This window comes from Camelus ferus, chromosome 6 (assembly GCF_009834535.1).
Source record: "Camelus ferus isolate YT-003-E chromosome 6, BCGSAC_Cfer_1.0, whole genome shotgun sequence".
Classification (NCBI taxonomy): domain Eukaryota; kingdom Metazoa; phylum Chordata; class Mammalia; order Artiodactyla; family Camelidae; genus Camelus; species Camelus ferus.
In genome coordinates this window covers 83,433,823-83,446,505 of record NC_045701.1, presented here as the reverse complement: position 1 = coordinate 83,446,505, position 12,683 = coordinate 83,433,823, and the positions used below count along the sequence as shown (strand labels likewise).

The 12,683-nt window shown below is 52.4% G+C and overlaps 1 protein-coding gene across 1 annotated transcript in view; it reads right to left on the bottom strand.

The window, feature by feature from the left end:
* The window catches only part of SLC24A4 (solute carrier family 24 member 4), a 152,266-nt gene that overhangs the window by 30,021 nt on the left and 109,562 nt on the right, over positions 1-12,683 (bottom strand). The window contains exons 11-12 of the mRNA XM_006184187.3: positions 9,221-9,390; positions 4,795-4,999 (exon numbers count right to left, since the gene is read on the bottom strand). Of these exons, the coding sequence (XP_006184249.1) occupies positions 4,795-4,999; positions 9,221-9,390 (375 nt within the window). The remainder of the gene's footprint in view (positions 1-4,794; positions 5,000-9,220; positions 9,391-12,683) is intronic.

The following is a 12,683-nucleotide window of genomic DNA, read 5'->3' as shown; positions in this document are numbered from 1 at the left end:
AATGGAGATGATCGTTGTCTCCGCCCCACGTACTGCTGTGAGGATTAACTGAGGGAATACACGCAAAGCTCTGAGAACAAGGTGTGGCACACAGAGGCCCCATAAGAGCCCTGTAAGAAATCCTTATTTTTCACTCAATGCCTGACAGACAACAAGTCCCCAGTGTCTGTGGCTGTTATGGCGGACACACATCCCGGAACACAGATGTGATTTCCTTACCTTGATGGGGCAGGAGAGAGGAGTCCAGCTGGAGTCCAGGGTATGGCCCACGGAGCTGGAGGACCTCCCAGACTGTAAGTCAGCCACACACAGCCTGAACTAAGGGCTTTCTCCGGCCCGGCTGGGGCTCAGGGTCACCGGCCAGCCATCTCGGGGCAGTGCCTGGGCTGCAGACCACAGTTTCCATGGGGGGAAGAGCTGCTTCTCCTTTCCCCCTTTCCCTTCCCCTCCCCGACGGCCAGCCTAGGAGACCCAACTACCAGCCTCTGTGGCCCAGAGCGGGAAGAGCACGGCCACATCCAGTGTCAGTGTAAACCCAGCATCAGACTGGGCGGCCACCAGAGCTGGACTGCAGCTGGGTGCCCTGGGCTCTGGTCCACGAACCCAGTGATGCCTCATGTGGGTGGGCAGAGCCCGGGGACCCCAGGCTGGCATTTCCATCTCCTCTTTCCACCCATCAGCTATGTGATAAGTGCAGGACATGAAGCATATAGTACATCCCATGATTATCTGCTTGGATTTACTCTGCAAGCCTGGAAGCTCCCTGAGGGCAGGGACCATGGCTGTCCTGTTCCCATCTGTATCCCCAAGGCCCAGAACAGTCTGGTACCCAAATACTTCCTGACTGAAGGAATCATTGTGTCTGCAAAGTGCCTGAAGCCCAGTGCCCAGCACATAGCAGGTGCTTAGTAGATACTAGCTGCCTCTCCCTGATACTGGGGATGACCACAGTGCCAGGCCTCCAGGGACTCTGGCACCTGTGACCTTTCTAGAACACTGCTTACAGTTCAAGCAGGGGAGGGTGTGAGAAGCTGGGTTTAACAGAAGCCATGTGACTAAACCCACTATGATCCACATGAACACCCATGTGTCAGGCAGTGCACAGAGGCAGTGATGAATGGTCCATCTTATTTACTGCTTACAGAGACCAGGATGCCATCATTCACCTTGCAGATGAAGAATGGAGGCTTAGGAAGTGAAGCAGCTTGCTCAGGCCCAGGCCCAGAATGCTGGTGAGCAGCAGAACCGAGATTCAAACCCAGGACCTCCAGACTCCAGCGCCTGCCTCCCAGCCTGTCCCCGACAACCCAGAAGAGCCGCGCACCAGATGGGCTGGGTTCATTCCTTGTCACCCGTAGCCACACTGGTTCCAGGCTGACCAGAGGGGATGGCTTCTCCCCTCTTCCCAATGCCCTGCCTTGTAATCCCTTCCTTGGCCCCATGATTCCTCCCGGGGGCCCAGCTTGGGAGAACACTAGCTCCAACCACCCCTGAAGCCCCTCAGGGCCACCCCACAGCCCCAGATCACTTCAAAGCCACAACCAGAGTCAAGTTGAAAAGATGAGGTGGGTGAGTGGGAGGAAGGAGGGTCTGGAGCTGGACACGTGGAATTTCTCGTAGGTGCTGCATCCACCACTGGCTCTGATTTCCCGTGACCCTCTGCCCACACGGGCCTTGATTTCCCTTGGCCGCTGAACACACCTAAACGGGCGGCAGCCACGTAACTCCATTCCCACACAAGGGGGAGGAGGAGGAAGGCTGGGAGGAAGTGACTTGTGGTTTCCCAGGGTAACACCTGGAAACACTTCCGCAGGGACACAAAGAGAGACTTCCTCAGGGACACAGGAAGCTCCGGCCTGTCCCTGAGAGCAAGGAGAGGCAAGCTTTGGGCGGAAGCTCGCAGCACTCAGCTCCGTTGTGGGCCAGCCCAGGGGAATGTCTTGAACCTCTGACTTGAAGAGGAATGTGGAACCAACTGCAGGAGGAAGTCCCCGCCCACCAGGAAGGGCAGGGCTCCCTGGAGAAGGGCTCATGGGTGCACAGAACCTGGGAGCAATCTGGTCCCAGCCCTTGCAAGAGACCAGCATTCTAAGCCCGCCACCCTGGGAGGTGACCTGTCCAGAGTCCCCACAGGGAGCTAGATCTGATTTCCTACAAGCCACTTCTCTGAGGAGCACAGATCCTGGAACGAGGACAAGAGGAGGGGGCGGTTGGCCCTGGGGTCCACCCCACACAATCCTGCCAAACTCAAGATTTCAAGGAAATGGAAAAATGAGCTGTCCTTGCACATGGCTGCTTCTCGCTATAGGACAGCAGCTGCCCCGAAGGGCATATCCCTGCCCTGGTTTCCTGCAGAGCCCTGGACGGTGGGCAGCACCAGAACCAGGATTCAGATGAAATGACTAGTGGAAGGTGGCGGCTGTGGCCCCGTTGGGCCCCACATCTGTATAATGGGGATTCCACCCACTTACCGGGGAACTCAGGGAATGGTAGTTCCTTCTCAGTCTTAACCCTGCTGCAAGATAGGTTGTTCCTAGACCACAGCTGCACCTCCCTCACTGTGGCCACACTCCAGCCCTCCCTGGCATCTGGGCCCTGAGGAACTGAAACCTCACTGGTGACTGCAGCTCCGAGTCCCTGTTCTCGGCCCCACGTGGACTTCGTGTGATGGGACAACTCAGGGCTGTGTGGGGTACCCAGGGGCCTGTGTCCGGACCTCTCAGGAACACAGAGGTAAGAAATGCTACGTGGGGCGGGACTGTCCTGGTCCATCAGCCCTGGAGCTGGCTCTCCTCTGGGTGGGCACATTGCCCTTCCAGGATTCTGCCTGTCAGAAAGCTGCTTTCTCCTGCTTACCCAAAAGGATGATCTGATACAGGTGTCCAGGATCTGGAGAAAACCACTCCTCCTTTGCTCAGTGTCCCAGACCCACCCCAGGGGCCAAGCTCCTACCCAAAGACAGTTTGCCCTTTAGCCCAGCAGATGAGCTGGCTGGGCATGACCTTACTCCCACAGAGTGTTCTGGCAAGTGGGCCGATGTACCAGGGATGTACCAGAGGCAGTCCAGGACATAGATCTCCGCAGCCCTCTGGTCACCAGAGAGGATCCTGGGGAGGCCCAGCCCAGGGGTCACCCTCTGTGACCTCGGTGGGGGGTGAATTTCATTTTCTGGGTCTCCTCTTAATGTGAAAGAAGGTTGGGAGGTGCTGATCAGGAGCAGCAAGTCCCAACTCGGCCTAGGCCCCAGGAATCACCCAGAGAAGGTTTGAAAAGGCTGATTCCCAGGCCCTGCTCCAGTCTTTGGAATGTCTGGGTTTTGGAACCCGGCCCTGAATAGCTGTGCTCAGCAAGCTCTGGAGACTCAAATCCAGAAACTCCCAGGAGGCCCTGTGCTGGCAAGTAGAACCTATATCTTCCAGCTGAAGTGCGGAGGCAGAGCAGCCCAGCCTGGGCAGGCCCACGCCGCCCATCTACTCGGGAAGCAGAAGTGTTACCATGGTGGGGACGAGGGGATGAGAGGCTGGGGCAGCCCGCCCCCCACAGTTCCCTCCTACAGCCCCGCCCCCACCCCTACATCGAGCCATCTCCCAAATCAGGCCTGGTCTGTGAGCCTGATGTTAAACATAGTATTCTTTTCAGAAAAACATCAAGTTTGCACTTGAAAGTTTTGGAATTCTGCTGCCTCTCTGGATGGCAGGACACCAAGAAAAGAACTCTGAGAGGGGGCTAAACAGTTCACGCCTTCATTTACCATCATGGGCTGCAGAGGAGTCTGGTTGAAGGTGCAGGCAGACTGGGCATGTCTGCAGCTCCTCTTGAACACGAACTCCTGAATTCATTCATCTGGTGGTTATCTACTAAGCACGTACTATGTGTCAGGCTTGGGCACCGGGGTTACAGCAGTGAATGAAACAGACAGAGACCCCTGTTGGCATGGAGCTGACATTTCAGCCAGGGAGACACATAAGATTAAAAAAAAAAATTAAAATAGGGCAGTCAGGTAAGGCCACATTGAGAAGGTGACATTTAAGCAGAGACCTGAAGAAGGTGAGGGAGTGGGCCATATGGATGACTAGGGAAAGTGCTTTCCTGCAAACAGCAAGTGCAAAGGTCCTGGGGCAGAAGCACATCTGCTATGTCCTGGGAAGGACAGTGAGGAGGCCAGTGTGGCTGGAGCAGAGGGCAGGAGAGGAAGGGAGAGCAGAAGAGAGGTCAACAAGGAGCCAGCAGTCAGATAACACTGGGCCATGGAGGTCAGACTCCAGAGAGATGGGAGGACACTGAGGGCTAGGGGCAGAGTCACGGCCTGATCTGACTGACTCATAAGTAGGCGAGTTGTCAAATATATAAGGTGTAACCACCTAAAGATCATTTGTGGCCTTAGGACATTCTGTCACAACAAATAAGCATCTCATGGGCAAAACAGCCCACCCACGCTGGAAGGGCTGGAGAGTCTCCTCATGTCCATAAAAATAACGTATGAGGTCACTCTTTCTTACCGCACGAGAAGGCCCTGTGGCCCTGGGCATCTGAGCGTGGTTACTAGGGGTTACTGGCACTTCCCATGTCTCCAGCTGGCGGCCGTCTGGTACCCAGGCTCTCCTACACTGGGCAGAGCCTGCACCCACCGCAGCTCTAATTCACAGCTCAGCACTTACGAGGTGTTCATCGAGTGACCCAATGTCCACCCTTCACACCAGCCTCCCTCGCCCTCACGGGTCCATGTCTCCATCCTGAAGACCAGGGCTTGGTCCCCAGCAGCATGGCCCAAAAGCCCGGCGCCCCAGAACTCACCGGGCACGGAGAAGGGGGACAGGAAGGCGGCCTCCACTGGCTCTGGCTCCAGGGGCGGCGGCGGGGGCGGCAGCTGTTGCTCCTGCTCCCGTGGCGGCTCTTCGGCGTTTTCCCCGGGAACGTTCCCGTTCTCCATGTTCTCGTGCCTCCCATTCTGAAGTGGCTTGCTGCTCACACCGTTTGCCGAGTTGATCAGCCTCTGCCTCTGTGTGGACAGAAGGCAAGATGGACACCGAGGCACGTGACAAACTGTCGCCCTGTTGCTTTGTTCCTCACATTCAGGTGACCTTAAAGGTTTCTAGAATAACACCCCTGGAGACGGGTTTGCCCGAGGAATGGCACAAGGACCTTGGAATCTAGCTCAGTTTGCTCATGCTCCCCTTGGACCCATCCCAACACCACCAGGTCAGAACCCCGGGCCGCCTCCTCTTAGTGCCAACCTGCCAACCCAGCCCATGACACTGGATGACAGTGATCACTCCAGCCACCCCAGGGGATGGTCATAAACCACCTGAAGACAGTCACAGGAGACACTTTGCGGAGTTAAACAGAAAAAAATTTTTAGGTATATCACATAAAAAATACACTAATAGTAAGTGTACAACAGCCCAATGATGCTTCACATTAAGACCTAGAACATTTCTAGCCCCTCAGACGACTCCCTTAGGGTCCCCTGTCTCCAGAGGTCAACCAGGTAACCCCTATTCTGACTTTTATAAACATCAACTAGTTTTTCCTGAATCTGAGCTTCATATACATGGATTCAAAGAGTACATATTGTTTTATGTCTAGCTTCTCTCACTCAGCCTAGTATCTGTGACGTTCATCCACGCTGTTGCATGAATCAGTAGTTTGCTATTTTCAGGGCTAAATAGTACTCTGTTGTGTGAATGACCCACATTGTAGCCTTTGCCTGTTGATGGGCATTTGGGTTGTTTCCCCTTTTCCATTATCATGAAGAAAGCTACGAACATTTGTGTACGTGCCTTTTTGGGGACACATGCACTCATTTCTCTCAGGTGTAGGAGTGGGATTGCGAGGTCATCAGGTAGGTGCTTGTTGAACCATTTTACACTCGTACCAGCATAGGATTACAATTTCAGTTGCTTCCCGTCCCTGTCAACATTTGATATTGTCAGTCCTTTTAATTTCAGCCATGCAGGTGGATGTGTGGTGGTATCCAATAGTGGTTTTAATCTGCATTTCCCTCATAACTAATGATGTTGAGCACCTTATTACGGGGTTACTGGCCATCTGGAGGGCCTCTGTTGTCCAAGTCTTTTGCCACAGCTGATGAGTGTGCTCTGAACCAATCTGTCCCCTCCCCTTTCCCATCTCCTTGTAGCTGTTGACCAAGTCTGCCTCCTTTCCGCTCATGCAGAATCCAGCTTTCCTCACCAAGTCTGTGGTTTTCTACTAAACCAGGGAAAAGCAGAGGCCACATTTCAAGAAATGAACAGGTTCCCACGTTCCTGAGAATCTGTTTGCCTTTGCACAGCTCATCTTTATCTGGATTCTCAGGAAAAATATTTGTGGACCAGCTTTAGTCCTTGTGGGTAATGATCCTCACACAGTGGACACATAGATCCTTCCCAATCACTTCAACAGGAGACCAGAGTCAGTACACACATGCCCCAGGCAATACTCCATAACTGTGGGGGCCTGACACTTATCTTTGTGGTTACTGGAAGCAAAAAAAAGAGGAAAAAAAGTCATTATTACTTAAAATGGAGGCATGTTATTTTCCTAAAAGAAAAGAGGAATTGACTGTTAAATGCCTTCAAGTTGGCTTTCGGCTGGGGCTCCTAAGTCATGAAGTCTAGGGTTTGGTGGAAATTTAAAACTTTTTCTCCTATGAGTGTGCTCACAACACTTAGCCCACCGAAAAGAGCAAAGTGATCTATGCCTGAGACTCAGGCCCAGGCATGGAGGCATAATATTTTGCTGCCCAAATAGAGTTAAATGAAAGGTCATCCTTACAGTTTAAAAAAAAAAAAAAACCTACAAAACAACCCAAAAAACCTAATAGCTGTGTAAGGACAGAATTGTAAGGAGGCGGGGTGTGACTCAGTGGAACATGAATGGTAGCAAATGGAAGAGGTCATGACTTGAGCTTATTAATAAGAATCAACAGAGAATTATACTTGAAAAATAATATACAGCTACCTGAGGTTGTATTAAAAGAGGCATAAATTACAACACAAAGGAGGTGATAGATCCACATGCTTGGAAAGACAAATCAGAAGGTTTCTATAGGAGAGTAATGAGTTGGTGAGGACCAGAATCCTGCCACATTAGGGAGGGTAGGAAGTTCCAAGGATGTTTATTTTTATTTTCCCAAGGATATTTAATTCAAAAAGAAAATCAGAGGTGGCAACCGCAGCTTGATGTCCAAAAGGCTGACACGTGGAAGAGGCAATAAATAACAAGCAACTCAAGCAGGGGCTGGATATTATAGAGTGAATAAAGACAGAAAAAGAAGGGAGCAAGGGAGATGGACTAGACTGACCCCTAAGAATCTATGCAGTTCCCCTTAAGTAGTCTAGACTCCGATTTTGGTTGGATTTCCTGTTCTGCCTTCTTACTAGTTGTGTGGCTTTGGGAAAATTACTTGCCTCTGATGAATTGGAAATATCACAGGACTAACACTGTAACACAGGTAAAATATCCAGCACCAGTGCCGGGCACACAGCGGGGCTCAGTAAATTAGAGCTAATTGTGCAGCTCAAAATAACCAGCATCCCGATGAGAGACGAGGAGGAGAGAGTTCTGGGGATGAAAGAGGTGGGGGACCAGGTGGGATGGACACACAGGAGGAAGGAGAAACCAAGGGTGCGTGAAATTCTGGGCCCTTTGGCAACGCATCGTGGTGACTAAGGATGTGGATGGTCAAGTACGGTCAGAGGTAGCCTTGGAATAAAGGAAAAACAGAGCCTCACCCCCTCCCCACCAGCACCCACCCCTCCATACGCTTTCTGATGATGAACAAAGAATGGCATCCATCCCATGGGCATTTCTACCATGGATTAATTTTAACTTCGCTAACTTCTCTGAAACCTTCTAGAATTAAAATGAAGAGGAAATGAAACCAAAGGGTCTTAAGAAACAACCTCAAAACTGGACATTTTGTGGCTTTCATTCTCCCCCATCCCCATTCCGTGATGAGTTTCCTCGATGACACTGCATAATCCCCAGGCACAGCCTTTGTGTCATGTGTCACTGATGTTTTTTGAGTTGGAAGCATTCTGCCCAACACCTCCTCATAGAAACTGAGGCCCAGGAAGATTAAGTGAGTTGGTGGCCAATATGGGATTAAAACTCAGAATTTCTTCCTCCTGAGCCTGGCTCCCCACACTGCCTGCCAGGGCAGGACAGTCCCAACGTGGTAGAAGACACGGTTCTCCCAGAAGCTCAAAACATGTGGGGGGCAGGAGGGTCTTGTAGCAGCTCATCAGAACCCCCATTTCCTTGGCTGTGGATACTGGAAACCCAAATCCTTAAGAGGGGCTCACCCAGCAACCAGTGGGTACAATCATCACACTGTGAGAAATGGCCACGATTCATTAAAATTTCACTGATTTAAATCTTATTACTTTGGACCAAAATGATGCAGAATGGGTCAAAGCTTGCAATTCTTCCCTTTCTTCATACACTTTCCATAGAGAGGGCACATTACATATAAAATCAAAGCAGAAAAGTTCAAAATACAGACCCTTTAAGCACTGTCAATAGTGTTCTTCCATACAATCCGTGTGCCAATGACCCATGTTTGGGCATGGAAGGTTCAAGATCTGTGTCTGAGGATAAGGGCTAAAAGCCCCAACATGCACATATACAGCAAAGTCCAGGAAAGTTGGTAAGCAAAAATCCTGTTAGCTTTGCTCTGTTGTTTGTATGTTAAATAAGATTCAAATGTATTAAAAAATGTTTTTTTCTTCCCAAATGAGAAAGGGACATGGCACACGTTTTCAAGAAGAGCTCTGGGGTACAGAGTGCAAAGGAAGTCCCCAGGGGTAACTGCCACCCACCAGTGTCTCGGTTTCCTTCTAGAGTTGCTCAATCCACAGAGAACAGGTGTGTGCGCGTCCTTTTTGTCCTAAGTAACATTAAACAACAACAACAAAATAGTCCATACTTCAGACCTTGCTCCAATTAGTTTTATCTAGTACTTGACAAAATACTCGGTGGAACATGGCAGGCATGGTATTCAATTGCTACCTGCCTTAAAATCCCTCCAGATAGGACCATATCCTGCCTGCAGGTGATGTCTGGGTTCCAGGTGACAAACGCCAGCCTGGCAGAGGATGCCCAGGGTCCGACAGCAGGAAGCGTCCTGATGAGCCAGGGCCTCCTCGGAGTATCTGACCCGCCCGAGGCCGCTCGCTCTCATGCTCTCACACTCTCACGGTCCTCGAGGCCAACTCACCTCGTTAATTATGATCCTGCTGGCCATGCGCAGCCGTGTCCGGGGTCCAAACTTATTGGTGATCATTATGCGTAAGCCTGCCTCTGGGAAGTTGAACTTGGGAGGGCTGGAGCTCATGACCTCGTCCACCATCACCACCGGGTTTTTGCTGTACTGTGGCTCCTCCTTCACTGTATTGAGCACAAAGCCAAAATTAGCGTTGTGACCCACAGAAGCAGAACCCAGGTTCTGGGGGACTGACTTCCCCTCGCATTGCAGATGTCGTGGGCTGTAGGTGAAGCAGCCGTAGCCACCTGGGAGCCTGGCTTCAGCTCCTCCTGTTAGTCCACGTGGGCCCCTGGGTTGGAATCGCCTGCTGACCGCGAACATTAAACAGAGCCCCGTGGTGCCCCATGGTCCCCCGTTACAGGACCACTCCCACACCTCCATGGCTAGCGCCCCTGTCAGTCGAGGCCCCTATCTTCTGGGGCCCAGGCTTGGCTAATTGCAAAGGTCTCTTAATTCCTCATCTAAGCCTCCCAGGGCAGCCAGCCCACCCATAAAGTGGACAGGCCCCTGCCATCTCTCACCTGTGACTCTGAGAGGACTTTCTTCCCTTCTGTTTAGAGGCTCAGACAAAACTTTACAAATTGACAAGGGCCCCCTGGAATGGAAAATGCTGGATGACACCAGAGGGTACTGGTTCTAAACATCCATGAGGCCACCTGCTCTGTCGTAGAGGAACCTCCTCCACCTGGCACAGAGGGTGCATCTAAATTTGTTCTCCGTGAGGTAGGCAGTGAGGTCGAAGATCTGGATCACAGGCCCTGGAAGAGGCGACTGAGACCCAGGACAGGAGCCTGCTTGCTGAGGGTGCATGGTGAGCTGCCGGCAAAGCCAGGGTTCCCAATAAAACCAGCGCCCTCCTGCAGGGAGGCTACACTCTCTGACCCTTTGCTTCTGCTCATGAGGCAGAAGAACACCTTCCTTGCCACCTTCACAAACATACTCCGGGCTAGAATCCTGGAGAGTTTGACATGTGACTCCAGAGCCCTGGAGGGTCCAGAAACAGAGACACTCGTGAACACAGCACACAGAAGCAGGGGGGCGCTCCCCTCCCAGGGCTATCAAAGCAGATACGCCCGTCCCTATGCACTGGTTACCAGCTCCCAGTGAGTGACCTTGCTGGGTAAGAGTAACCAGAAGCAACTGAGAGCAAACCTGCACTCGAGTTAATGGCACAAACACGAACAAATGCACACCAGACACACACACCCTCACCAAACAGGCAGCAAGGCTCAGCAGACAGGAGGCGTGTGGTTAGAACCAAAGCCAGGAGGACCATGCATTTGTCGGAGACAGACGCTAACCGCCAAAGGGGTGTGCGTTGGACTCATGGATTTTTTTTTAATGCATGTGTTATTGCTTGGATGAAAGCAGATTACTTACAATTTAGAAGAGAAGAGTTAAGGAGACAAAGGCCAACAGAGATTGCCAGAGATGATTAGCGTGCGGTGGATGCCGAGAGTCGGGGCAGCATTCTTGATGGTGGCCAAGATGCCAGGGAGTTATTTGAAGGAGGGTGTTAGTAGAAGGGCTTCAAGGCTCGGGGTCTCTGGCCTCCTGGCAGAACTCCACGGCTCGGCCCCAGTCGGAGGAGCAGGAGCCCCTGTGCCCACTGCCCCTCCCTGCTGCAGGAAAGCTGGAATCCCTCCCTCCCAGATGGAGAGACCAGCCAAACAGTGGCAGGTGCCAGCCTCTGTCGGTAGAAACAGCCCTGTCAAAGGCACCGCCTGGGAGAACGACTGGGCCCAAAAGGAGGGAAGAGCTATGAAACTTGGCTTCTCTTGTCCTGGCACCAGCCCACTAAGGGGCAGCACAGGGTGATACGTCCAAACCAAGGGTGCCTGCCCAGCAGGTAACCTGATCAGTTACAGCATGTTTTTCTGGCAGTTCAGCCTAAGGCCGGGCATCACCCCCTCCCTCCCTGATGCAAGCTGAAGTTGTATCCAGGGCCACGGCAGCTGGGAAAGGTCCCAGAGTGAGCCTAGCTAGGGGTCAAGATGGCCCTGGCTGTCGGGCTGTGTGCAAGGCCACCGGACAGCCAGCAAGGAGGGGCCAGACTCCCAGCTGTGGCAGGAAACGGCGTGCCTTCCTGCCTCAGGCCCAGGCACCTTTTCTTGGTGTACTGTGCTCTGCTTTCTTGAGCAGAACTGAAATGGGATGTAAAATAATTTGTAAAAGTTTTAGGGAAAAACCCCAAACAACTGAACATAGAACAAAGCTGGAGAATGCTGTCTCCCCTAAAAGGGAAAACTGGTCTGAGCTGGTCGGGTGAGCTGACCTGCACGACCTTTAAGAACATTTAAGAACATAAAGGCATTTTATAAGAGTCGGGGGTAAAAGGGCAGTTTTCTCTCCTGTCAAGAGATTGCATTAAACAAACTCCAAAACTGATAACAGTAAAGTCAGGTAGGGGTGTGTGGGTGTGCGGGTATTCCTGAAAGGACCTACCAGTCAACAATCTTTGACTTCCCTGGGTGGGGTGGTTTGTTCAATCTGCCTGGAGGCTGAGGACTTGGTGGAGGGGAGCTCTGGGTTGGAAAGATTCTGTGGCAACACTGTCAGAAAAGGCAAAGTCCCAAAGCCCCACTGTTCCCCTCAGGCCTCTCTGGGGTGTCATGGGTGCCCCTTCTCCGGCCCTAGTCAATCTGCTTCTAGGGGACAGGGCCTGAAGTGACTCTCACACGGCCCTCTGGGAGGGAAGGGGCACCACCAAGCATGGCTGCCTCTCTGGGCCTCCACCTCTTCAATTCCAGGCATGGTCCCCCCAACCCCCTGGACCTTTTCCTCCTTGGCCTTTACCTAAATGCATCCACACTGACAGAAGTTGGAGGGAGGCCTATTTTTCTAGAAATCTCCCTGGGCTTAGAGCTTTGGGGAAAAGTAACAAACTTGAAGGAAATCCTACTGTCATGGGTACACAAGTGAGGGAGACAGGGCCACCAGAGAGCATCTGAAAAGGCCCCAAGTGGGCTGTGGCCTCAGGGCAGCCTGGAGTTCCCCGGAGGAGGAAGTGGCTCACACCCCCGTCATGTGGCACTGGGCATGGGCCGCCTCCGTCAGCCACATGGGCCTGCAGGTAGCTCCTAGGGCTGGCACCTGAAAACGCAAGCATTTTCTGCTGGCCTGAATGACAACACTCAGAATCTCTCCTCTTGCTGTGAAGGTGCAGAGGACCCCAGGAGCACTGATCCCCGTGTACGAGGGTGGCCAGCAACAGCCTCTGCTTGAGAGGCTGTGTGTGGGGACTGTCTCAGAGCTGCTACGTCTGTGGGGCTAAAATCCAGAAATCCTCCCCTTCTGCGGAGGCTGTCCTGGAAACGGACTCTCCCCTGGGGTAGCCTGCTCGGCATTTAAGGAACAGGACACATCGCACAGCCCCACGCTCTACAGGCATCTGATCTCTGTCCCCCACAAGCGG